The 22,184-nt window shown below is 35.4% G+C and overlaps 6 protein-coding genes across 7 annotated transcripts; all 6 read right to left on the bottom strand.

The window, feature by feature from the left end:
- Window positions 1–687: 687 nt before the first annotated feature.
- LOC118435115 (ABC transporter G family member 23-like) lies at window positions 688–4,390 on the bottom strand. The gene is made up of 14 exons (XM_035850454.1): window positions 4,081–4,390; window positions 3,984–4,013; window positions 3,791–3,908; window positions 3,427–3,581; window positions 3,336–3,355; window positions 3,191–3,259; window positions 3,077–3,095; window positions 2,902–3,004; window positions 2,408–2,820; window positions 2,045–2,315; window positions 1,807–1,984; window positions 1,618–1,733; window positions 1,475–1,545; window positions 688–1,406 (listed from the first exon to the last, which is right to left on the bottom strand). Exons 3-10 carry the CDS (start codon window positions 3,851–3,853, stop codon window positions 2,207–2,209), a joined length of 951 nt encoding a protein of 316 aa, XP_035706347.1. The 5' UTR covers window positions 3,854–3,908; window positions 3,984–4,013; window positions 4,081–4,390; the 3' UTR covers window positions 688–1,406; window positions 1,475–1,545; window positions 1,618–1,733; window positions 1,807–1,984; window positions 2,045–2,206.
- Window positions 845–1,629, bottom strand: LOC118434779. Its single transcript, XM_035848991.1, has 3 exons — window positions 1,618–1,629; window positions 1,475–1,545; window positions 845–1,406 (listed from the first exon to the last, which is right to left on the bottom strand). The coding sequence occupies exons 1-3, from the start codon at window positions 1,627–1,629 to the stop codon at window positions 845–847; spliced, it is 645 nt and encodes a 214-aa protein (XP_035704884.1).
- Window positions 4,391–5,604: 1,214 nt separating the features above from the next.
- LOC118432978 lies at window positions 5,605–8,805 on the bottom strand. The gene is made up of 7 exons (XM_035850521.1): window positions 8,424–8,805; window positions 8,064–8,337; window positions 7,817–7,994; window positions 7,632–7,747; window positions 7,490–7,560; window positions 7,066–7,415; window positions 5,605–6,988 (listed from the first exon to the last, which is right to left on the bottom strand). Exons 1-7 carry the CDS (start codon window positions 8,687–8,689, stop codon window positions 6,777–6,779), a joined length of 1,467 nt encoding a protein of 488 aa, XP_035706414.1. The 5' UTR covers window positions 8,690–8,805; the 3' UTR covers window positions 5,605–6,776.
- On the bottom strand, window positions 8,689–10,038 carry LOC110845693 (ABC transporter G family member 23). Its single transcript, XM_035848990.1, has 9 exons — window positions 9,950–10,038; window positions 9,857–9,886; window positions 9,656–9,785; window positions 9,416–9,570; window positions 9,313–9,330; window positions 9,200–9,252; window positions 9,099–9,135; window positions 8,935–9,031; window positions 8,689–8,856 (listed from the first exon to the last, which is right to left on the bottom strand). Exons 1-9 carry the CDS (start codon window positions 10,036–10,038, stop codon window positions 8,689–8,691), a joined length of 777 nt encoding a protein of 258 aa, XP_035704883.1.
- A 2,528-nt stretch (window positions 10,039–12,566) lies between these two features.
- On the bottom strand, window positions 12,567–16,787 carry LOC110847347 (ABC transporter G family member 23). The gene is made up of 15 exons (XM_022094276.2): window positions 16,413–16,787; window positions 15,996–16,350; window positions 15,863–15,892; window positions 15,663–15,792; window positions 15,418–15,572; window positions 15,278–15,348; window positions 15,180–15,216; window positions 15,020–15,116; window positions 14,522–14,946; window positions 14,165–14,447; window positions 13,902–14,079; window positions 13,714–13,829; window positions 13,559–13,629; window positions 13,128–13,477; window positions 12,567–13,035 (listed from the first exon to the last, which is right to left on the bottom strand). Exons 2-15 carry the CDS (start codon window positions 16,082–16,084, stop codon window positions 12,824–12,826), a joined length of 2,244 nt encoding a protein of 747 aa, XP_021949968.1. The 5' UTR covers window positions 16,085–16,350; window positions 16,413–16,787; the 3' UTR covers window positions 12,567–12,823.
- A 153-nt stretch (window positions 16,788–16,940) lies between these two features.
- Window positions 16,941–21,814, bottom strand: LOC110847348 (ABC transporter G family member 23). 2 transcript variants are annotated; one of them, XM_022094278.2, is made up of 14 exons: window positions 20,935–21,814; window positions 20,817–20,846; window positions 20,641–20,758; window positions 19,866–20,020; window positions 19,713–19,783; window positions 19,610–19,646; window positions 19,429–19,534; window positions 18,999–19,363; window positions 18,655–18,928; window positions 18,385–18,562; window positions 18,177–18,292; window positions 18,026–18,093; window positions 17,603–17,952; window positions 16,941–17,464 (listed from the first exon to the last, which is right to left on the bottom strand). In XM_022094278.2, exons 1-14 carry the CDS (start codon window positions 21,021–21,023, stop codon window positions 17,253–17,255), a joined length of 2,169 nt encoding a protein of 722 aa, XP_021949970.2. In that variant the 5' UTR covers window positions 21,024–21,814; the 3' UTR covers window positions 16,941–17,252. The 2 variants fall into 2 exon arrangements, with proteins under 2 accessions (XP_021949970.2, XP_035706411.1); XM_035850518.1 differs by lacking the exon at window positions 16,941–17,464 and having other exon boundaries at window positions 17,695–17,952; window positions 18,019–18,093.
- Window positions 21,815–22,184: the final 370 nt, after the last annotated feature.

The raw sequence follows: 22,184 nt of genomic DNA, 5'->3' as shown, positions 1-22,184 counted from the left end.
GCATAATTTTTGTGAGCTTATGCCCCACTAATGAGGTCCTGTTTCCCAGGGTGGTTCAAAATTACAGGGGCGGAAAGTAGTTCATAATCACAAGTTCACAATACCTATGTATGTACGTAATACGTATAAAATCATCAATTAACGAACACGTAACTACATATATAACAAAAGATTGGCCATATTGGGCAATTCTATGTAAATGCTAGATAAATGTCAAGTATTGTAAATTTCAAAATTTTGCAAGCGCACAAGTTGTGTTTAACTGTAGGAACTTCCTACTAGGAAGATATACATAATAATTTCTATAAAGCCATATTTTTTCTTAAAAGTTGCAGTTGCAAATCATTATCCTGATTTCATTATTTAATCCTTTAACGAAATTTCCATTATTGTTTTCTGCCACACAAGCCACTTCATTCACAGTAAACAAGAATAATGATGAGAATTATTATTTTTACCTGTATATTTTGCTCTGGATTTTGTCAGTGTCCAATGAACATTTGTGTTTAGGAAAATTTACTTTATCTAAGGTGAGAAAAAACTACTACTGGTCAGCTTATATCTTCTTAACTTCGAACACAATGTGGACTAAGGTGATTCCGCAATACGCCAAATTTACACGCCAAGCATGCATGGAAAATATGAAAATACTATGGAGTACTTATGGAAATACTAGACTCATTTCGAGCCGAACCATTTATTTTTCAAATTCTCAACTAGTTAGCATCAAATTTTAAATCATTTTAGTAAAATCCAAATAACACACGGAAGAAATTTAGTTATCCCTTAATTTTATTTATATATTTTATTTTATATATACATTTTTTTTGAAGCAGCATTCTTCCTATTTCTTACGCCGATTCAACCAAATATTCACTCCAAGTGTGACCACGATCCAGCAAATTGTGACGGCAAACCCTTGAAGAACTTCCGTATGATCCAGACCCCATCCTCGAAATATAATTGATCTTAACGACGCCGTTGGAATAGAGACGGGGAGCATCAAACATAGGACACGCCAACTCATCCTTACTGTCTCCAAGGGCCAAACTACTCCAGAACCGACCAAGAGTACGCCGTTGAGGAACATCAAAATTATGATGATGTCCATCTCATTATTGGTCAGAGTGGCAAATAAATAGCCGAAAGACTGTCCCGACAATGAGACAAGAAACATTAGGAGCACAGCCAATTCCCACGACCCTTTGATGTCCAAGTCATACAAGTAGACCATCATGAATATGACAATGCCAACCTGGACAATAATTACGACCGTATCCGAGATTACACTGGCAGCAATTATATGACCAAACTTGATCCCGGCCACTGTGCCTCGATCTGAAATTTTCAGTCTTTTCTCTGTCACCCATAGAATTCCATTTACAGAGGTTAGTACAAATAAGAATCTATGTATAGCAAATTAGATAAAATTAAATCCTCGTATTTTTCAAAAATGCTGAATTTATGTACATACGTGGTGATAATTCCGGGCTGAAAATAAATTATCCAGGACTGACCCTCTAACTCACCAAATATTGCATTGAACTAATGGTATAACACAGAAATTCAGAAAATGCAAATTTTTGCTTAAATAATCAAGCTTGCGACCATACATACCTTCAACGGCATCTCAATCAAATTTGGATCCTCTCCGCAACTTTGTATGGTTTCTTTTGCAAAAGTATGGTAGCGGTTCAATAATTTGCTGGCCAACCACGAGCTACTAATCGAATCTGAAATTTATATGTGTAATAGGTATCAGTGGTAAATTTTAGCAAACAAAACTTAATATTAGTAGAAACAAACTTGACAAATCCATCCTAATTTTCAACGAAGCTCCGTCAATGGTCTCATTGTCTGCAAAATTACGATACATTGCCCGATTCCTAAAATGATGCGTGAAGTTTGAAGGAAATTCCAAGTATCCAATGGTGTCACCGTTGTTGACAAGATTAAGCGATTCTTGCACAGATGAGGTTGGTATCTTTATGAAACACCTGTATTTATCTTAGTTCAACTGGTTTCACCTTATCCTTCATCTTACCCAAGTGACATCCTTAGCATCAAACTGGTTAAGAAACGTGCAGATTGCACTCATTTCATTCTTGAAGCATGTTTGACTCCCGTTATTATATTTAGTGTAGGTATTTGAACAATAGTCGAATAAGGTATAATCGCTCAGGGTGCGAGTGCTGCTGTAGATGTTTCAGTCGTTACTCATGTACGCTATGGGCAGTCCAAATGGTTCTTTCCCCATAATTGTGTTGTTTAATACCATTTGAATTATTGGAAGGATAAGTAAGGCGATGATAAGCCTAGTGAGTTAATTACCATTATTATACCATCAGTTATATACGTACACACATGTTATGCACATATTAAATAGGCATGTTGAATTAATGCGTACAATGGATGTCTTAGTTTTATCAGATAGTTCTTTTTTGCCAAAGCCGTCACAATGTTGAAGTTTTTGGTCAGTCGGTTCCCTTCATCATTAATTCTATTCCATTTGATACTGTTTGGTGTAGGATTTGAATCGTAAGGGTCGTCATATACAACTTTCCGTATTTTTGTGAGCTTTATGCCAGAAAAGTCGCTGTCGAAATACTCCTCATAATCATCATCATCATCATCTGGCATTGGGATGAAGTTTTGCCCTTTATTATGCACAGAGGTTGTCATCTTTGTGGGACCATGCTTAATTTCGTCGTCTTGACACAGGTGGAGTACAGCAGTTTCTAAGTAGATCGAATCGTGGAAAGCCATCAGAATTTGAGGGTTCTGCTCGGCAACGAGGCGTCCTCTTCGCATAATTCCGACCTATTGAGATATATGTATATGTTCTAGTATATAAATTCAAGCTTCAAACTGCTTGTAGGATGAGCAGTTAATTAAGCATACCACATCGCAAAATTTTGCTTCCTCAATGTAGTGCGCAGAAATTATTATCGCTGGGGCTGAGCCTTCTTTGGTTTGAACCAATTCGCTCATATACTGCCAAATTCTATACATAAATATCTCCATTATGTAAGACCAAATAATTAATGAAAGATTATCAAAGTTATTTTTGCAGCACCTTTCTCTCAATAAGGGATCTTGAGATTACAAACAAAAATACAACTTGTTAGCATAAATTAATTAACTATGTATGTATTTCTATTTCATGAGCTTTAAAAGTATCTCCACAAACCTAGGCCGGCCGTAGCTTCGTCAAGTACGAGGAGGGGAGGAGAATGTGTAAGTGCTACTGCAAGTGAAACTAAAATTTTTTTAAGCATAAAATTGTAGAAAAAAATATAATTAATTAACAGGTACTATTAAACCTCTCCTCTCACCTCTTCTTTCTTCGCCACCACTTAAAAATTGTGGTAATAAGAATGTTGATTAAAAACGGCATAAGTGTGACAATTTTATGATCAATAGTACCTGAGAGAGTCCAGGTGTATTAATTTGGTAGGAAGATCGAGAATTTTTGTTAAAAATTCTATCCTGGTCGCAATTTCTTTAGAAGTCATTCCATATATTATGCCATAATATGCGATAATTTCCGGTATGGTAAACATCGGATACAGTGCAGTCTCCTACGCAAGGGATGCAAACAATATTACTTGATTGTCTCACAATGTTTTTCATACGCGATCAAAGTAATGCATTTTTAAACTACATTAAAACTTGTCCACAGATTTAATAATCTCAGCAAGTTTTATGTATCACGCATAAATTTTCTATTTTTACATTCGATACAATTAAATAATGCAGGAATCGGTTTTATTTGGTCAATTTCACTCACCTGTGGCATGTAACCTACTAAACGAGAATTTTTCTGCCCTGGCCGATTTCCAAATACTTTCATGATCCCATGATCTAATTGTTTGAGTCCCACGAGGCAAGAAAGCAACGTAGTTTTGCTTAAAAATTGAATAATAATAAATGCCAATTCATCTGCTATGCATAAAATATGCATGTCATCAGCATTTCCTTACCCGCATCCGCTTTCACCCAGAAGCCCGTATCTGCAAAATAAAATACATGCGTACACACACTACCAGCGTTCTATATGAATAAATATATTGAAATTACTTTTGAAAAAAGTTACATGGAGCCCGGTTTAACAGTCATATTAAGATTTTCTACAATGGGAGTTGATCCATAATTCTTGCAAGCGGTCCTGACCAATACAACAGCCATCTTAAATTTGTTCTAATCTAAACTTCGTTATCACCGCAATTTTAAGATACAATTAATTTTCATGAATTATTAAATCCACAAAATGTAGTCGTTAAATTTTAATCCGCAGCAATATGATATGCAAATATGCGTCACAGCACCGAGCATTCGCAATGAGTTTGGTACGTATTTTCCCGTCTATTAATTGTTGTTTTGCTCAACAATGCTCAACTACTTACTAATTGAAATATTAATTACGCTTCTGTATTAATAAACTTTAAAACTATTAGCAAATGAGGATTTAAAGTTGCATACATAAGATGAATTCCCATTTGATATGATACACGTAAATGCATGCATTCATAGTATTCACAGTGACTTGTGGTCAGTTTCAATCATTGTTATGACTTTCCTCCATAATTATGGAGGAAGCTTGCTTAATCTTGATTTATGCATCAATTATAAACGACCGCAATTTGCATTCAGTGTATAAAGAAAATCCAGTGAAGGTTTTTTGTGCATAGTGCAGTGTCTTTGGTAACAGTTCCTTTCAACTCGGGTGGATCTGATGAATATCAGTATTTCATAGACATATATTAATACATATGTACATGCATACATATATGAAAAGTAAAAACAAACGTGGGAAGTTTCCACTGAGAAAGATTCATGTATGTACATACATTACTTCAATAAGTTCAATAATACAAGCAATTCTACATTTATGAGGAATTATAAACCCCAATGGTCTTCATCCAGTTCATAGCTTGATCTCATTGAAAGTCAAAAAATGTATGTAATACCTGTAAAGTTTATCGTATATGTTTTTTACCAAAAATCATTTATTTTCTTTTGCCTGTGGGTCAGGCAATTTATTTTTTTGCGAAGGGAAATTTGCAGGGGAAATATGGCGATAAAAACTAAAAATTAGTTGAATCTCACATAAAGATAATGAGGTTTTCTACTCTGTGCATACATATGTTTCCGAGCTATTAAGTATATATTTTTTTCAATAAAAACCATTAGGCTGAGGCGCCTAATTACATATAAGTACATATGTAGCAAGGGAAATCCCAAATCGATTGCATAACATTTATATATATTTTTATGTAATTTTGAATATGATTTATGAATGATGAATATGAAAGGTAAATTATAATGAGTATGTTCCTGCTTTTACCCACGGATCCTATACGTCATACTATTTCTGTGATATCTGCACAATCAGGCGAAAACCATTAATTTTCTAGTTTCTGGAAAATGTAATACATAATCGGCGTAAAATCTTCAGTCATTAAAAAGTTGTCTTGCGTTCGGATTTTTTAAGTTTGCAATTCAATATATTTCAATATTAATTAAGTACGGAGTGTTAGGAAATGAAATGAAAGGAGTTTTAGAAGAGTGTTTCAACATCAATTATAAATTTATTTGCTCCGAAACAAATTCCAGGCAGACAACATGAAGGACAAGCTATCGACCTCCTGAGTACAAGGATATTTACATATGCATCACAAAGGTTTGAGACTACACACTACATATAGAGTAAGAAAGTAGGAAGACAAATACGAATGGAAGGAATTCATATCTAGACAATTAAATATCTACTATACAATATGCTGTTGGGTTGTTTCGTACTAAAAAATATACATGTAGATTGGACGTGGTCATGGTTTGAGAAAATGTGGATAAATTTTACGATGAGAAGCAAAATAATCAAGAATTCTAGAGTTTGCTTGAGAATAAGCAAATCAAACACCCAAATCACTGGGGGGACATTTGACTTGTGAGAAGGCTTCTTCGATACCACACATGCACATACATAATGTTATAATTCAAACTAATAATAATTTAGAACAATGTAAGTCATATGCAAATACGTAGACTATTATAGGATTGCTTATACCCATTAAATATGTAAATCCTATATTTATTCATGAAATCTTTGTTTCATAAGGATTACCTACGGACGGATACAAATATTAAATAAGTATAATTTTGCCGGAGTTGTTTTTTAATTCAATGTCAATGTCCATTGAGCAAGGAAAACGTGTCTACATAAATATTACATGATTTGTTCATATGTAAATTTAAGTTAAGTACAACCCAAGACGGCTTATGCATTTAATAAAGATAAATAATCTACTGCTCTAATATTTCTACATTAGACACGCCCTTCCTTCCTCACATCAGAAGAATTTTTAATGTTTCTTGTAAGGAACAAGGATAAATTATGTACTCTATGATCGTTATTACGGGAAATAATATTGGATACATTGTTCTGATAAAGACTCGCTTGAGTTTTTCTGTAAATCAATTTGTAATTGCAGATTTATATCTTCGGGTGCACACATACATATTTATTAATTACTTGGTAAGAAAAAGTTCATGAAAATATTGCTACAGATGTGAACACAATATTTCTTAGCAAAGTCTGCATTGACAATGTGAAATCGCATGAGTTTCTTCATTTATTCGTAAAAATAATATCTAATTCTTATCACATGAATATATCCAATTAAATTAAACAAATTAACGCCAAGATATCTATATAAATTTATTTATGTACCTTTGCTTGTACATATGTGTGTACATATAGTTATCTCTGCATGTTATTTCTTGCGTCTATTGACATATGTGCTTACTCCAAGCGTGACCAAAATCCAGCAAATTGCAACAGCGAACCCTTGAAGAACTTCTGGATGATCCAGACCCCATCCTCGAAATATAATTGCTCGCAACGCCATGATGGGGATTGAGACGGGGATCATCAAGCACAGGGTACGCCACAATTTCACCACTGACTCCAAAGGCCACATTACGCCTTAAATCACAACAAGAAAAAGAAATCAGGATATTCCAGTGGTACTCGGTTTCAAATTTATCGAGGATCAAAATTACCTGACGAGGTCATGAGTGTGGTCAAATAAAAGAGTTGAATCATAACAATGTCCATCTCATTGTTGCAAAAACTTGCCCAAAAGTAGCCTAAAGATTGACCGGCCAAGGACACGATGAACATGAGAATCACTGCCAGCGCCCAAGATCCTCCCATCGTCAAACCGTAAAATTTTACGCAAATGGCAACAATGATACAAATCTGACCAACAATTACGACCGTGTTGGAAAGGATGCTGGCACAAATTATGTGGCTAAACGTAATTCCTGCAGCTCTTCCACGATCTGCAATTCCTAAGCGTTTCTCGCCCACCCACAGAATCCCGTGCAAGCTTGCAATGGTAAACATGAACCTAAATAATTTAATTATGTATGTAATGTAAGAATACAATTGTTGAAAAAATGAGGATTAAAGTAGAGAATGTACGCTAGTATAACGCCTGGTTGCATAAATTCTATCCAAGTTTGTTCGTCCGATTCTCCAAATACCGAGTTGTACTGAAATTATATAAACAATTCTGTTTAGTATTACAACAAATTTAATGCCGTGATTAATATGGTAGTCGCACCTTGATTGGCAAATCTGTCAATCTAAAATCTTCGCCACAACTTATCACAGTCTCCTTCATAAAATTCAAGTATCGGTTGAATATTTTATTCATCAACCAGCCAGTGCTTATTGCATCTGTAATTCAATCAATTAGTTGGACTTGGTAATTAAGTAGACTTTCCAGTAATAACAAAAATGACAGACCTGATAAGTCCATCCTCATTCTCAAAGAGGAACCGTCAATCGTCTCATTGTCTGCAAAGTTGCGATGCACTGCTCGATTCCGAAAATGATGCGTGAAGTTTTCAGGAAATTCTAAGTAGCCAATAGCGTCACCCTTGTGGATAAGGTCGAGAGATTCTGAGATCGATGCAGTTGATATCTTCATCACAAAAATTAATATTTAGTTTCCAATCGCTACGTTGCGGATTGTGTGTATAATACTGCGTACCCATGTGATCTCATGTTTTTCAAACTGGTTAAGAAAAGTGCAAATTGCAGTCATCTCATTTCCGAGGCATGCCAGTTTGCTCCCATTAATAGATTTTGAATTATACGTGTCGGAGCAAAAATCAACCAAGGAAGTATTAATTCCAGTCTTATTGTTCTGGTTGTTCCAATCGTGACTGACATAGGCAATATTTAGTCCATACGGTTCCCTCCCCATGACTAAATTGTATAAAGCAAGTTGAAATATCGGAAGAACAAGCTGAGCGAAAACGGTCCTACAAACGAACACGAATGCAAATTCAACAACGCAACAATTAATTATGCAGAGCCAAAGTAAAATTGCTCAAAGAAAGAAACATACATTGGATGACGTATTTGTACAACGAAATTCTTTTTGGTCAGAGCTGCCACAATGTTTAAATACTTGCTGAACACTTGTTTCGACTTTGGAAGGTGGTAGGGATTCGCCCCCACGCTTAATCGCTTCCATTTTATGTTACTGGCTCTGCGGTTTTGTGTCACTTGTGGGGCGTTGCTAATTGGATAATGGTCGTCGAATAAAATTTGACGAATCCCTGTGAGCTTGACTTCAGAAAAATTGGCATCCTTTTCCAGAGGATTGAACATTATACTGTTAATAAATTTAGAGCTTTTCGTCTTGCGGGACCATGTTTTAATTCGTCTTCTTGACAAAGGCGGAGCACAATATCCTCCAATGAATTCAAGCAGTAAAAGTCCATAAGAATTTGAGGGTTCTGCTCAGCCAGAAGCCTACCTCGGCGCAATACACCAATCTAGATTATATAAATACGTACATAATTTCAAATTATGCGAATATATATTTTGAGATAACTTAAGAAATGAACTTGTACCACGTCGCAAAATTTTGCCTCGTCGATATAGTGTGTTGTAATTAGTATTGTCGTTTTTTCTTCGCTCTTAACAAGCTCTGTCATGTGGTTCCAAATACTAAGAGAAAGTTCCAATTTGAAAATAAGTATTACAAGTTTGCAATTATTCGGGCCATGTTTTGTACCTTTGTCGTAACAAGGGATCTAGGCCTACAGTTGGTTCTAAAAATGGGTCATCAGTAAGTTACATCTTAATCTCAATTATAAGTTTGGCTCAAATTATTACCGTCAAGGACGAGAAGAGGTGGACTGTGGATCATGGCGACTGCAAGCGCGACTCTATAATTATTCGAACATTTCTAAATATGTACTTTTGTCGTGATAAAGGGTAAAACATACCTCCTGTTCTCTCCGCCACTTTGGGAACAATAAGTCGTAAGAATTTGATACACATAAAATATTTATGTTGACATATGTATGTACATATTTAGAATAAAAGTACCTCAAAGTATCAATCCGGTTCGATGCGCTGGGAAGATTAAGGAATTTTACCAAGAACTCCGTCCTTTTTTCTATGCTTTTAGAAGTCATCCCATAAATCCTCCCGTAATAAGCCAACTCTTCGGCGATAGTGAAAATGGGATAAAGCGCAGACTCCTTTTATTAAAATGACCAGAGTGCAATTAATTTCAATTGCGTAGGATTATGTGCAATAAATTTTTGCATATTCGTATAGCTAAACCTGTGGCATAAATCCGAGGCCCGGGCCCGGTACTCCAGACCCTTTTTCTCCAGGTCGATGTCCAAACACATTTATACTTCCGTAGTTCAATTGCTTTAATCCTACGATGCATGAAAGCAGCGTAGTTTTCCTGTAAAATTAGTTAGCTTCAATTATTATATGCACATTCGTGGTAATTTTAAAATTTTATAATGCAAATACCCGCAGCCACTCGCACCAAGTAATCCATAACTGCAATAAATTAGTTATTTATTTTATTTTTCAAATAAAAATTTCCATTTCCCAATTTCTTACATGGAACCTGGCCGCACAGTGATATTTAGATTTTCGATGACAGGAACCGTTCCATAGTTCTTGTATGCGTCCCTGACCAGCACGGCCATATCGACTCTGAATTGCTCTGAATTATCTTCAAGTCGTAAATCAACTATGTAATTGTTCAAATAAATGTATGCATGTATTTATTTATTCGGAGTGCGAGGTCGGCTTCAGAGTTCATGTGCGTTACCATCACGTTATTCCTACTATGATTTCTGACAAACTGGTGAACTACCTAGATATATGTATATGTATTTATTCCTCTTTGTTCAATCAGACCAAGTGAAACTGAAACTTTGTTAAATACTTTATACACATGCATGTATACCCATGAAACAATTAAAGCATCGGAAATTCTCTTCCTTTTTCTAGTAATTATACACGTATTTATTGTAAACTAAATGTATATATGTATGTACGTAGAAGTATGTATGCACTATCTTTCCATATCGATGCTTATGACCCAGACAGTTTGAACTTTAGAAATCCCCCGAAGGATTGCCACATAAACAGAAATAATCTTTTTTAAAGGATTTAAGTATTTAGAGATCCATTCCATGTTTTTAATTTCATAGTAAATGAAAAGAAAAGAAAAAGAAAAATGTATGCATGAGGTTAATTGCACAGTAAACAAAATATATAAATTGTTTTTGTGAAGAATGTTGACACTCGAGCAAAATCATGAGAAATAAAATTTAACAAATTCCCAGTATATTCAATCCAGTTGACCATCTATGTGTACATATATGCATGTATATACATATATATTTGTATGTACATATAATATGCACCCAAGATTTTGGTAATTGCAAACTGTATGAAGCAGTGGGTGATTATTGCTGAAACATTTAAGCTTTATTAAGTGATCCCAGCCAGCGCGTGGAGCTATTAAGCGATGACAAAGCAAAAACCAGTTTTTAATCACTGTTAGCATTGAAAAATTGATGAAATGTTGGTCCTGTTTTTACAGGATTTGGCTACATAACGTATTAACTTGTATTAAGTAGTTCAACCAGCAAGAATTAAATGGTTTGAGCCACTAACCAGCATTCAATAAATTTCCGTATGCATAATGCTGACGTGTAATAGATATGCATTATTATCGTATTGCGAACAAGTGATTTTTCGTACTTTATTAATAACAGGCCAAAGAAATAGAAAATGTTCCAAACTGTAAACCAATAGAAATATGAAAAAAATAGCTGGTTCTTATCTTTGGTCATAAAATGAACATTGAATACATGAAAAATGGTGAAGATTCATTAATTCATTCATGTCAACTCACGACGATATTATGATAATAATATGAACTCAACATACGTATAAAGTAAATTTTAAATGACTAGCAAAAAAATAAAATATGTCTCAATCTGGATTAACGATGAGAAAAAATTTCCCCTGGAATTATCGATAATAAATTAAGTAATTCACGACCTTGTGAACGTCAATATATGTACCTACATACATCCAGATAAATATGTATGTACATATGTAATAAAACAATATTAACCCAACACTGATTTTATTGTGTAGGTTTCTAAAAAATGTTCAAAATGTGTAAACGTAAGCTTGTGCTTTGATGGGAACACAGTTTAATATCATTTAATCATATATCTAGCTGAGATAAATTAATGGTTAATTTTGTAGAAAATTTCTCACGACCTTTGCAATGTAACAAGTGTTGTGCGTTGTACCCAGTCCACTTGGAACTTTGCATCATCGCTTCCTTTGATTATCACAAAAACAAACTCAAGGCGTCCTTCCCATAAGAAGATCATTGTGCAGATCGAATAGTATGTTCCAGTGCAATCGCCATATACTTACAGAAAATTATCCAAGTGTAACTGCTCCTGCTAAGTATACAGTCAAGAGCAAAACTTTACGACATATGGAAGAGACTTTTGGGACATGTTATTCAAATGGGGAATTAAAGGCCGTAAAGTTTTGCACCGCGTACCTTTCCGAATAATTTTTTTAACGCTGTGATATAATTTTTATTGAATAAAGCGTGCAAAAGTAGGGGGTGACGTGGTAAATTATTTTTGTCGCCGAATTTTTTTCAAGGAACTACAAGGAATTGAAAGAATTAATTTTGGAAGAGACTTTTGGGACAACACATTGTGCTTATGGCTGTCCCAAAAGTCTCTTCCAAAATTAATTCTTTCAATTCCTTGTAGTTCCTTGAAAAAAATTCGGCGACAAAAATAATTTACCACGTCACCCCCTACTTTTGCACGCTTTATTCAATAAAAATTATATCACAGCGTTAAAAAAATTATTCGGAAAGGTACGCGGTGCAAAACTTTACGGCCTTTAATTCCCCATTTGAATAACATGTCCCAAAAGTCTCTTCCATATGTCGTAAAGTTTTGCTCTTGACTGTATGCTTAATGAACAGGATTATACAAACGTACTCTCATCAATCACACACAGATAAAACAAAGTATTTTCCCAATTTTTTGTTTCCGTCTGCCGTCTGTAAGTATTGGGAAACACGGTGGGAGAGACATGGCCATTCATCCAATCGGAACATAAAATCATCATTTACGATGGGCGTCAGTTCAAATAAGTATTTTACTGCTTGCGACCCAAGTCGGAACAAAAATAAAAATAAATTTTATTTCACTTTTTGACACGATTGATTTGCATTGTTTTATTTGACTATATTTCTCTCGCAGTTTTAAATTTTATATTGCGAACACGGGTATACACAGCTTTTCAATTTACAAATAAATAAAGCGACCCCTTTGACTGACTGACTGGCAATCCGTCAGTCACTGACCCATTGCATGTCAAGAAATGCATACAAAAGTACAAATGTATGCATGTTCTAAATAAAAACTAAACTTATTATTTCTTGCGTCGATTCATCCAAATACTTAACGCCAGCGTTCCCACGAGCCAAATCACTGCTACAGCAAATCCCTGAAATACAACGGGATGGCAAAACCCCCACCCTTTAAATACGATTGCTCTCATCGCGGCGATTGGAGAAGACACTGGCAGACACAGGCAAAAGGCCTTGTACCAACTCGCAACTGCTTCCAATGGCCAGATTCCTCCTGGAAAAGTGTTGAGAAAAAACCGTTTAGTTATATAATGCATTTCATGTAACGTATAAAATATCTGGTAAAACTATTGCACGGGGAAATACCAGTGGATGTAGTTATAATTGAGCTGAAAAATATTTGCAGCATAATGACATCGATTTCATGGTTGCATATTGACGCCCACATAAAGCCCATTGTGATTCCTGCCAAGGAATTTATGAAGACGAGCGCCATTGCCAACGTCCACGATCCTTCCATAATCATTCCGTAAAAAGTTGGGAGAACGATAAAAAATAATGCAATTTGTCCCAAAATCACGACCGTGTCTGATGCAAAAGATGCGGCAACGATGTGACCAAACTTGATTCCTGCAGCGGCACCCCTGTCCGCTATTCCTAAACGCTTCTCCATCGCCCACATCATTCCCGGCATGTTGGAAGAAAGGAAGATCAGTCTGGACGGGATAATTAAATTATGTAAATTAAGATATGCTAATGTATACTGGTTTGCAAAAGCGGATATTTTGTCAGCTTACATAATAATAAGAGATGGTTGGATATACTGAATCCAATCCTGATCTTCCATATCTCCATAGATTGGATTGTACTAAAATGCGCAATTTGTTAACTTGTTGAATTTACGATATGTAGCGATATCCAGCGATATTCTGATTTATATAATAGTTCATACTTTTAGTGGAACTGATGCCATTGCTGTGTTATTGCTGCAGCCGGTCACGGTCTCATTTAGAAATCCCAAATACCTGTTGAGCACCCTATCTCTAAGCCACCCACTGCTCAATGCATCTGCAAAATGACAAAGAAGAAATTTAAAAATATTTCTATATATTTACATCATTTCAGTATATGCATACGTACCAGACACATCCATCCTGAAATTCACAGAGGAACCCTGAACGGTTTCATTGTCGGCGTAATTCCCGTAGGCTATTCTATTCCAAAGAAAGTAGGTGAAATTTGCTGGAAATTCGATATAGGCGATGGCGTCACCACGTTGGACAAGGTTTATAGAGTCAGATAAAGATGTAGTAGGAACCTGCAAATAATACGAGTACGAGCATTCAAATCTATTAAATATGACGAATTTCAGCATAAAAAATAAATCATGAATTTAAATTTACCCAGTTAATTTCATCCATTTCAAAGTGATTAAGAAAATTGCAAATTCCCGTCATCCCATCTCGAAAACAGGACATTGTCCCATTCGTATATAAGTTATAATCGTTGCAAAATTCTATAAGTCTTTGATGAGTTTGTGAAATGTTTGCCATTTCCAAAGCTTCTTGATGTCTGTTCCAGTCCGTGCTGACATATGCAACTGACATGCCCAAGGGTTCTCTACCTACGACGAGGTGGTAAAGCATTGTTTGAAGCAGAGGCAGAAATATTTGTCCCACAACAGTTCTGCAAGTTATATTTGAGAATTTTAATTATATAATAAAGCACTATTCAGTCAGACACAGTATTCTTCAACTCACAATGGATGTCGTCTCTGAAGTATAAAGTTCTTTTTGGCCAAGGAGCAAATAATATCGAAATCTTTGCAGTCATTCTTTCTCGACTTGGAAAGTTCGCTTGGTTCATGACTTTCCGAATTATTACTAATTTTTACACACTTTGAATCATTATTTCTCTCGGCAACTTGTCGCACATTTTTCAGTTCGACTCCTGCTATATCATCGTAATATTCGAGTCCTGCATGAACGGATTTGTGTCCAAACTTTATACTAGATTTGTTATTTGATAAAGATAAGTTTCTCATTTTCCACTGAGAACCATTTTTCTCTTCGTCTTCTTTGCACAGTTGGAGAACAACGGATTCCAGAGAGATGGAATTGTACATGGACATTAGTTTGAGCGGATTTTCTTCCGCAAGGAGATAGCCTCGTCGCATGATACCGACCTTTTAAATAAATGCATGCATAATCTTTTCAAAGATATGTGCTTTAAATCGTCATCATTAAATAATTTCGTACCACGTCGCAAAATTTAGCTTCGTCATAGTAATGCGTCGTAATGAGTATAGTTGTCTTATCCTCGCTTCTAACAAGGTCGCCCATGTGGTCCCAAATACTAAAATAAAGGTCCAATTTAAAAATACTAAAAGTTTACAATTATTCGAGCCGTGTTTTGCACCTTTGTCGTAACAAGGGATCTAGTCCTACAGTTGGTTCTACATAAAATGGGGTCATCAGTAAGTTATAAATATCTTAATCGCAATTATAAATTATTACCGTCGAGTACAAGAAGGCGTGGGGAATGGATAAGTGCTACTGCGAGTGAAACACGGCGTTCTTCCCCACCACTAAAAAATGAAATATGTATAATTATCGATCGTATTTGGCACAAAGTAATTCAATTCATTTCTACGCACCTCAGAGTTTCCATACGTTTCGACGTGTTGGGAAGTTGCAGGAAATCAACTAAGAATTGTGTTCTCTTTTTAATTTCTTTCGAAGTCATTCCATAAATCTTTCCGTAGTAGGCGAATGTTTCAAATATGGTAAACTGATAATAAAGGGCGATCTCCTGTAAAATAAATGAATAAATAAATTCAATTTCATTATCAACTTCCCTGTTTAAATTTTATGTACATTCGATTAAATCAGTAAATTTTACCTGTGGCATATACCCCACTAAACGACCAGGCACGCCGCTTCCTCGTTGACCTGGTCTCGAGCCAAAGACGGATATTTCTCCAGAATCTAGCTCTTTTAGTCCCACCATGCACGATAATAGTGTCGTCTTTCTGCAAAGTAATAAATCTGGTAAATAGACGCATACAAACTTAAATAATTATTAAATTATTGAGCACACACCCACACCCGCTGGCACCCATTAATCCGTATCTAAAAACCAAAAAAAAATCACAGTTTAATAAATCTTTTTACGAATTTCAACTAGACAATTAATTAGTTAAAGCAGATAGTTAAAGTATCGAGATACACTTACATTAAGCCAGGATCAATAGTCATGTTAAGATTGTCGATGACTATATTAGCTCCTAAATTCTTATAACCGTTACGAACCACCACAGCCATAATTCCACTTGTTTTAACAAACACTTAAATTTGGCTTCAAGTATTAATAAATAAAATATACACTAACTAAAATCAACACACTACTCGGCGTAAGGACCACCACTCCCTCATAAAATAAAATAAATATGTACGACTACATCTGTGTATTAACTAAAGAATATAATAAATTTCTGAGACTGTGCAAAAATGAAAGCTATCATTTTATTAGTGGTCTCAGCTTTCTCACGTGCATAAAAAGTGGATGATCAACTTCTTCGCAAATAAGCCTAGATTCATTACCAAACGAAATATTGAAGACATTTAGGAATTCCAATTGAATAATTATTACCTATTAAATACGAAAAAAGATCCATGTTAATAGGTGAGGATAATCAGTATGGCAAAAAATAGTGACCAGGTATGTGCAAAAAAGATACTTGTTCGGGCTCCATGCTACTTTTATCACGACCTTTAACAATTCACCACCATCTCGCCCTCCTCCTCCAGTTCTGCTGCCTACTTAATTAGCTCCGGTTGGATAGCACGATTTGAAGGCCTTAAATTATTCTGCTTATCCCTACACTACCAACTCAATGCAATAATTCCTGTGAATGAATCATGCGAATATTAAGGAGTGAATGAGTGCTTGGTAATGTAACACACACAACAATGTGTTGATGACATTCTGATATAGTGTAGCATTGGGTGAACAATATATTGCATTCGCCTTACTTTTAGTTAAGTTTTAACTAACAGTATAAGTATGCCGTTTTGAGATGAAATTTGTTAATGTGCAGTGGTCTGTGGTACTGTAATGTGTGCAGTTTGTAGAGTAGTAAGTGATGAAACACGAATAAAAAGATCGCAGTCAAACCGGTTGCAACACAAGTGCCTATGCATTTTTTATTTGACTATATTTCTTTCGCAATTTTTAATTTTATATTGCGGACACGGATATAATAAGTACGCGTTCATTATAAATATTTTCATTTCTTTATTTATAAATATTCAATTTATGAATGCAGAGAGACCCCGTTCTTTGGCTGGCTCACTGAATGACTGACTGACTCACTCACTCACTGACAATCCGTGTCTGTCACTGACCCATTGCATGTCAAGAAAATTGTGCATTGTATTGTTCATATGTGCATGTGTATTACTCATAAACCGAAACTTTGCACTTTTTTTTTTACTTTTTACGCCTATTGATACCAATACTGATTCCAAACCCAATCACGATCCAACCCATTGCGACGACAAATCCCTGAATGACGGATGGATGATCAAGACCCCATCCTCGAGATATAATGGCTCTAAACGCCGTGATGGGGATGGTGATGGGGAGGCTCAGACAAAAAATCCGGTACCACGATACTACAGCTTCCAATGGCCAAATTCCACCTGAATTGGTGAAGGAATAAATAGAAATTACACTTATAGAGGTAGACACATCACAAGATTTATCTAAAGTTAATAGATTTGTGCATGTCATGTAACAACCCATTCTAATTATTACGTCATGCCACCACGACTCTGTACCTGTTGAAATTATGAGGAGTGAGTTAACAAAGACGAGAATCATTATTTGGCTCATCTCGTGGGAGCAGAAGGAGGCGCATAAGTAACCAAAAGCGAGTCCGGAGAGGGACGTGATCACACAGAGAGTCACTGCCAGTGCCCAAGACCCTTCGACTCTCATGTCATAAAATGTTGACATTGTAAACATTAAGATTCCAACTTGACCACAAATAATAATCGTGTCAAAGAGTAAGGAGCTTGCGATTATGTGACCAAATTTGATCCCGACAACAGCGTCTCGATCCACGATCCCAAGTCTTTTCTCGATAACCCAAACGATACTTGGTAAATTTGCCAGAATAAACATGACCCTGTAAGCATGAACCCAAAATTAGGACTAATATTGAATTTTTTGAGGGATAATATCTAAGATCCACTTTATACGTGATTATAAGGGCCGGTTGCATGAATTGTATACTCTGTCCACCCAGCTCTCCATATATTGGGTTAAACTGCAAACAGTAAACGAGGTCAATGCAAGTTTTCAAATATCTGTAAATCCCCCAAGTATGTATTTACAATTAATTTTTCGCACCTTCAAAGGCAGCTCTGCCTGAGCAGGATCCAATCCGCAATTTGTCACAGTCTCTTTGGCATAAGCTAAGTAGCTGTTGAAAATTTTGTCAATTAACCAAGCCGCACTCAATGCCCCTATTACACAAAATTTTATTCAGTTAAACAGTATTTTGCATAATAAACTACGATTTATAATGACAGTGATTTAAGTGAGATTGAAAATTTACCTGATAAATCCATTCGCACTTTTAATGCTGAACCATCAAGGGTTTCATTATCTGCAAAGTTACGATATATCCCTCGGTTCTTAAAATGGTGAGTAAAGTTTGAAGGAAATTCCAAGTAGCCAATGACATCTCCATTTCTGACGAGATTAAGAGATTCTGCGACCGATGCAGTTGGTATCTTTGTAAAAAAGGCAGGCAATAATTACTTATTTGTTAGTTTATCAGGTAGTTATTGCATGCACAATATTTTCGTTATTTTTTTCATCATACCCATTGGATATCATTTGTGTCAAACTGATTAAGAAACGAGCAAATAGCACTCATCTCATTTGTTAAGCAAGGTTGTGGGTTCCCAGATATTGAAGTAGATTTATAAATGTTGGAGCAGAACTCAGGTAACGTCTGATTTGTACTATAATATTCACTCTGCATATTCCAGTCATTGCTAACGTACGACATTTTAAGTCCAAACGGTGGCGTCCCGACAATTGCATTATATAACACGGATTGAAAGACGGGAAGCAGTAAATTGGAAATTAATGCTCTGAAAATCACAAAAATCGGTTTCAATTTCATAAACCGATTGTAAATAATGAATTAGTAATAATTCTCACATTGGATATCTTGCTTGCAGAAGAAATTTTTTTTTGGCCAGGGCGCCCACGATGTTTATATTATGCCTCAGCGTTTGTCGGATTGGTTCATCGTGATGAGCTAATTCGTCATCATTGACCTTATCGCATCCAGTTGTAGGATTGGACGATGGAACTCGACATAACTTAACGTCAGTAAAATCTTGGGATTTAGGTTGCAAGGATGCATCGAGGCTTCTATTTTCCATTTTATTATCTTTGTACTTCATTTCGTCTTCCTTACACAGACGGAGAACAGTGTCTTCCAAGGAATTCGAGTTACAAAAATCCATCAACATTTCCGGATTCTGTTCAGCTATTAAACGACCTCTTCGTATAATACCGACCTATACAACGTTATTTTAATGCTGGTTGACCATCAGTATTAAATGTGAACATAATAATTTCTTACTGAATCGCAAAATTTTGCTTCGTCGATATAGTGAGTTGTAATTAGTATGGTTGTTTTATCTTCGCCTTTAACTAATTGCGTTATGTGCTTCATATACTCCCAAATACTGTGTCAACAATAAAATAAAGGAAATAATTAGCCTGCATTACCAGAATCATTACATCCAAAAATAATTGATTACTTTTGTCTTAAAACTGGATCTAGTCCCACAGTTGGTTCTAAAATGAGGTCATCAGTAAGTTTAAGTATCTTAATCTCAATGATAAGTTGGCTCAAATTATTACCGTCAAGTACAAGCAGACGTGGGGAATGAATTACGGCGACAGATAGTGATACCCGACGCCCTTCTCCACCACTTAATCAAAATATTTACATAACTTTACAAAATCAGTCATAAACTCGAATCGCGAGAATTTATGGCAATAAATATTCTCTACCTCAAAGTCGACACAAGTTTAGAGGTATCCGGGAGCTGGAGAAACTTTGCTAAAAATTCTGTCCGGTCTGAAATTTCTCTTGAAGTCATTCCATATATTTTCCCATAGTATGCAAGGCATTCAGCAATAGTGAAAAATTGGCCTAATGAAACCTCCTAATATAAACAATACATAAAAATTAAATTTGCATGACTGCAGATATTTTTCATTCATAATATTGCGAAACGTGTTACACATTCATTTGAATTTTGCGTTTTTTTTGTCAAAAATGAATACAAATAAAGACTTAGAATTGCTTATTTACATCAATCGCCAATCCATTAAATAGTAGAAATTAACTTTGTGGTGCTACCAATTTACTACGTACTGAATAAAGATTCTGTGTCTCTGCATATGAATTGATTTATCTTTGTGGTTGGCCTTTGCCTCAATTCAACCCAAAATTACTTTCTATACCTCAGTCAGACATGTAACTGACCATTATGAAGCAACTCGCATGTATAGAATTCCAAACCCACACCTAAAACAACACCATCAATGAATTACTATCAGACTTGACAAGCAATATGTAGCCGGTTTCTTCAATTGTTAAATATTCCTGCAACTAAAATATGCACATCTATCATAATCATATCGTAGCCTGAGAAAAATTCTACTATTTAGTCTGCATTTGTACTAATTGCAAATAAGTACAGCGTTACATTATAGAAACCTCTGTGTGAACTAAACTATTTAGCGTAATCTGTAAAATAAATCAGTTTCATGTTACATTTACCTGTGGCATGTATCCCACGAATCGGCTTGGATTCTGTCCAGGACACCTCCCAAATACGGTTATGTTCCCGGCGTCCAATTTTTTTAACGACACGATACATGATAGCAGCGTAGTTTTTCTACAAGAAAATTATCGTCAGACTGGAAATTTATTTAGTAGGTGACAATTAATGTTACCCAGTTCCACTTGCTCCAAGAAGTCCATAACTAATTTGGGCGACAAAATTACGAATTGAAAATTGAGAGTAAAATTGATAAAAACAGATTTGTAGAATAGAATTGTGTGTTTGCTTACATGGAACCGGGTTCAACGGTCAAGTTGACATTTTGAAGAATGGGAGTGGTTCCGTAGTTCTTGAAACCATTCCTCACCAAAACTGCCATGCTCACGTCTAACGTTAATCTGTTGCAACAGTGATTGCTCAAGCACTTGGTCAGACAAAACTTTGTTGGCTTTGTCTTCTTACTTGTACTCGATTAACCTTAACCTTATTTTGTATAAATTATTCTTGGCTGGCTACTCACTTTTTTTCTGATGTATTATCACCGCACTGATGAGAGCTAATACTTAGTAAATGCATTTTTATTATTTTCATAATTGCGATTAAAGTAGATTGTAATCAGATCCGGTCAGGAAATCCTTATAAAATGTGAAAATGTGTGGTGGCAATTGACTCCAATAAAATAGTAGCAATTGCTTTCATTCTTCCATATTAGCATATTTTTTTAGTTTTTAATGAGAAAATTAAACTAATAATTATATACATCACAGTAAATCTAGGGTACATATCGAACTAGAAATTTCCGTTTATCGATATAGTTTAAGTTTGCACGTGACTTGTACACAAGGTACAAAAATTCCATACCCATTTATTCCACTGCCAACTCCCTAATGATATTAGTTAATTAAATTCGTATACATATATGTATACGAATTTATTTAAAATTAAAATTATAATTTATAAAATCAAATTCCAAAAAATTACCTCAGTAATGTCCACAACAAAATGCAGGTGACCACTGCATACCTTCACCCTGATTACTGATCCATGGCTGATACAATTTAGTGCATATAAATATTTCTTAGCATATTTACGTATGACAGATATCAGGTTTTTCCATCTTTTATTATTATTCAACAACAACTGCGCCTTCAAATGCTGGCAGGTGACTTTTCGAACTGTTTATAACGAGGAAATTCTTGATTAATCAAGTCTTGAACCATGAGACATTTCATGCAAGGAAGGAATATCATTATTTTACCCATTTCTCAACCCAGTATTAATGCTTCCAGATATACGTAACACATTTCAGGTTTTTATCAGTTTTGAACAATCTCGACATAGATACTCAATATTAAAACATCCTGTTGAGGTTCTGAAACACTGAAGCATTCTCTGCTGGATACTACGTGCATGCATATGTACTTATATCATATGCATTGTGTCACTATTGTTCACGACCATTGCTTGAATCAATACTATTTGTGTTCGCAAAGTATTTGAGGAAACAATAAAAATGTCTTGAAAATTCCCATGCGTGTCG

This window comes from Folsomia candida, unplaced genomic scaffold, assembly GCF_002217175.1.
Source record: "Folsomia candida strain VU population unplaced genomic scaffold, ASM221717v1 Fcan01_Sc003, whole genome shotgun sequence".
NCBI classification, from domain to species: Eukaryota; Metazoa; Arthropoda; class Collembola; order Entomobryomorpha; family Isotomidae; genus Folsomia; species Folsomia candida.
Note: the sequence above shows the minus strand (reverse complement) of the source record. Positions and strands in the feature narration are given on the sequence as shown.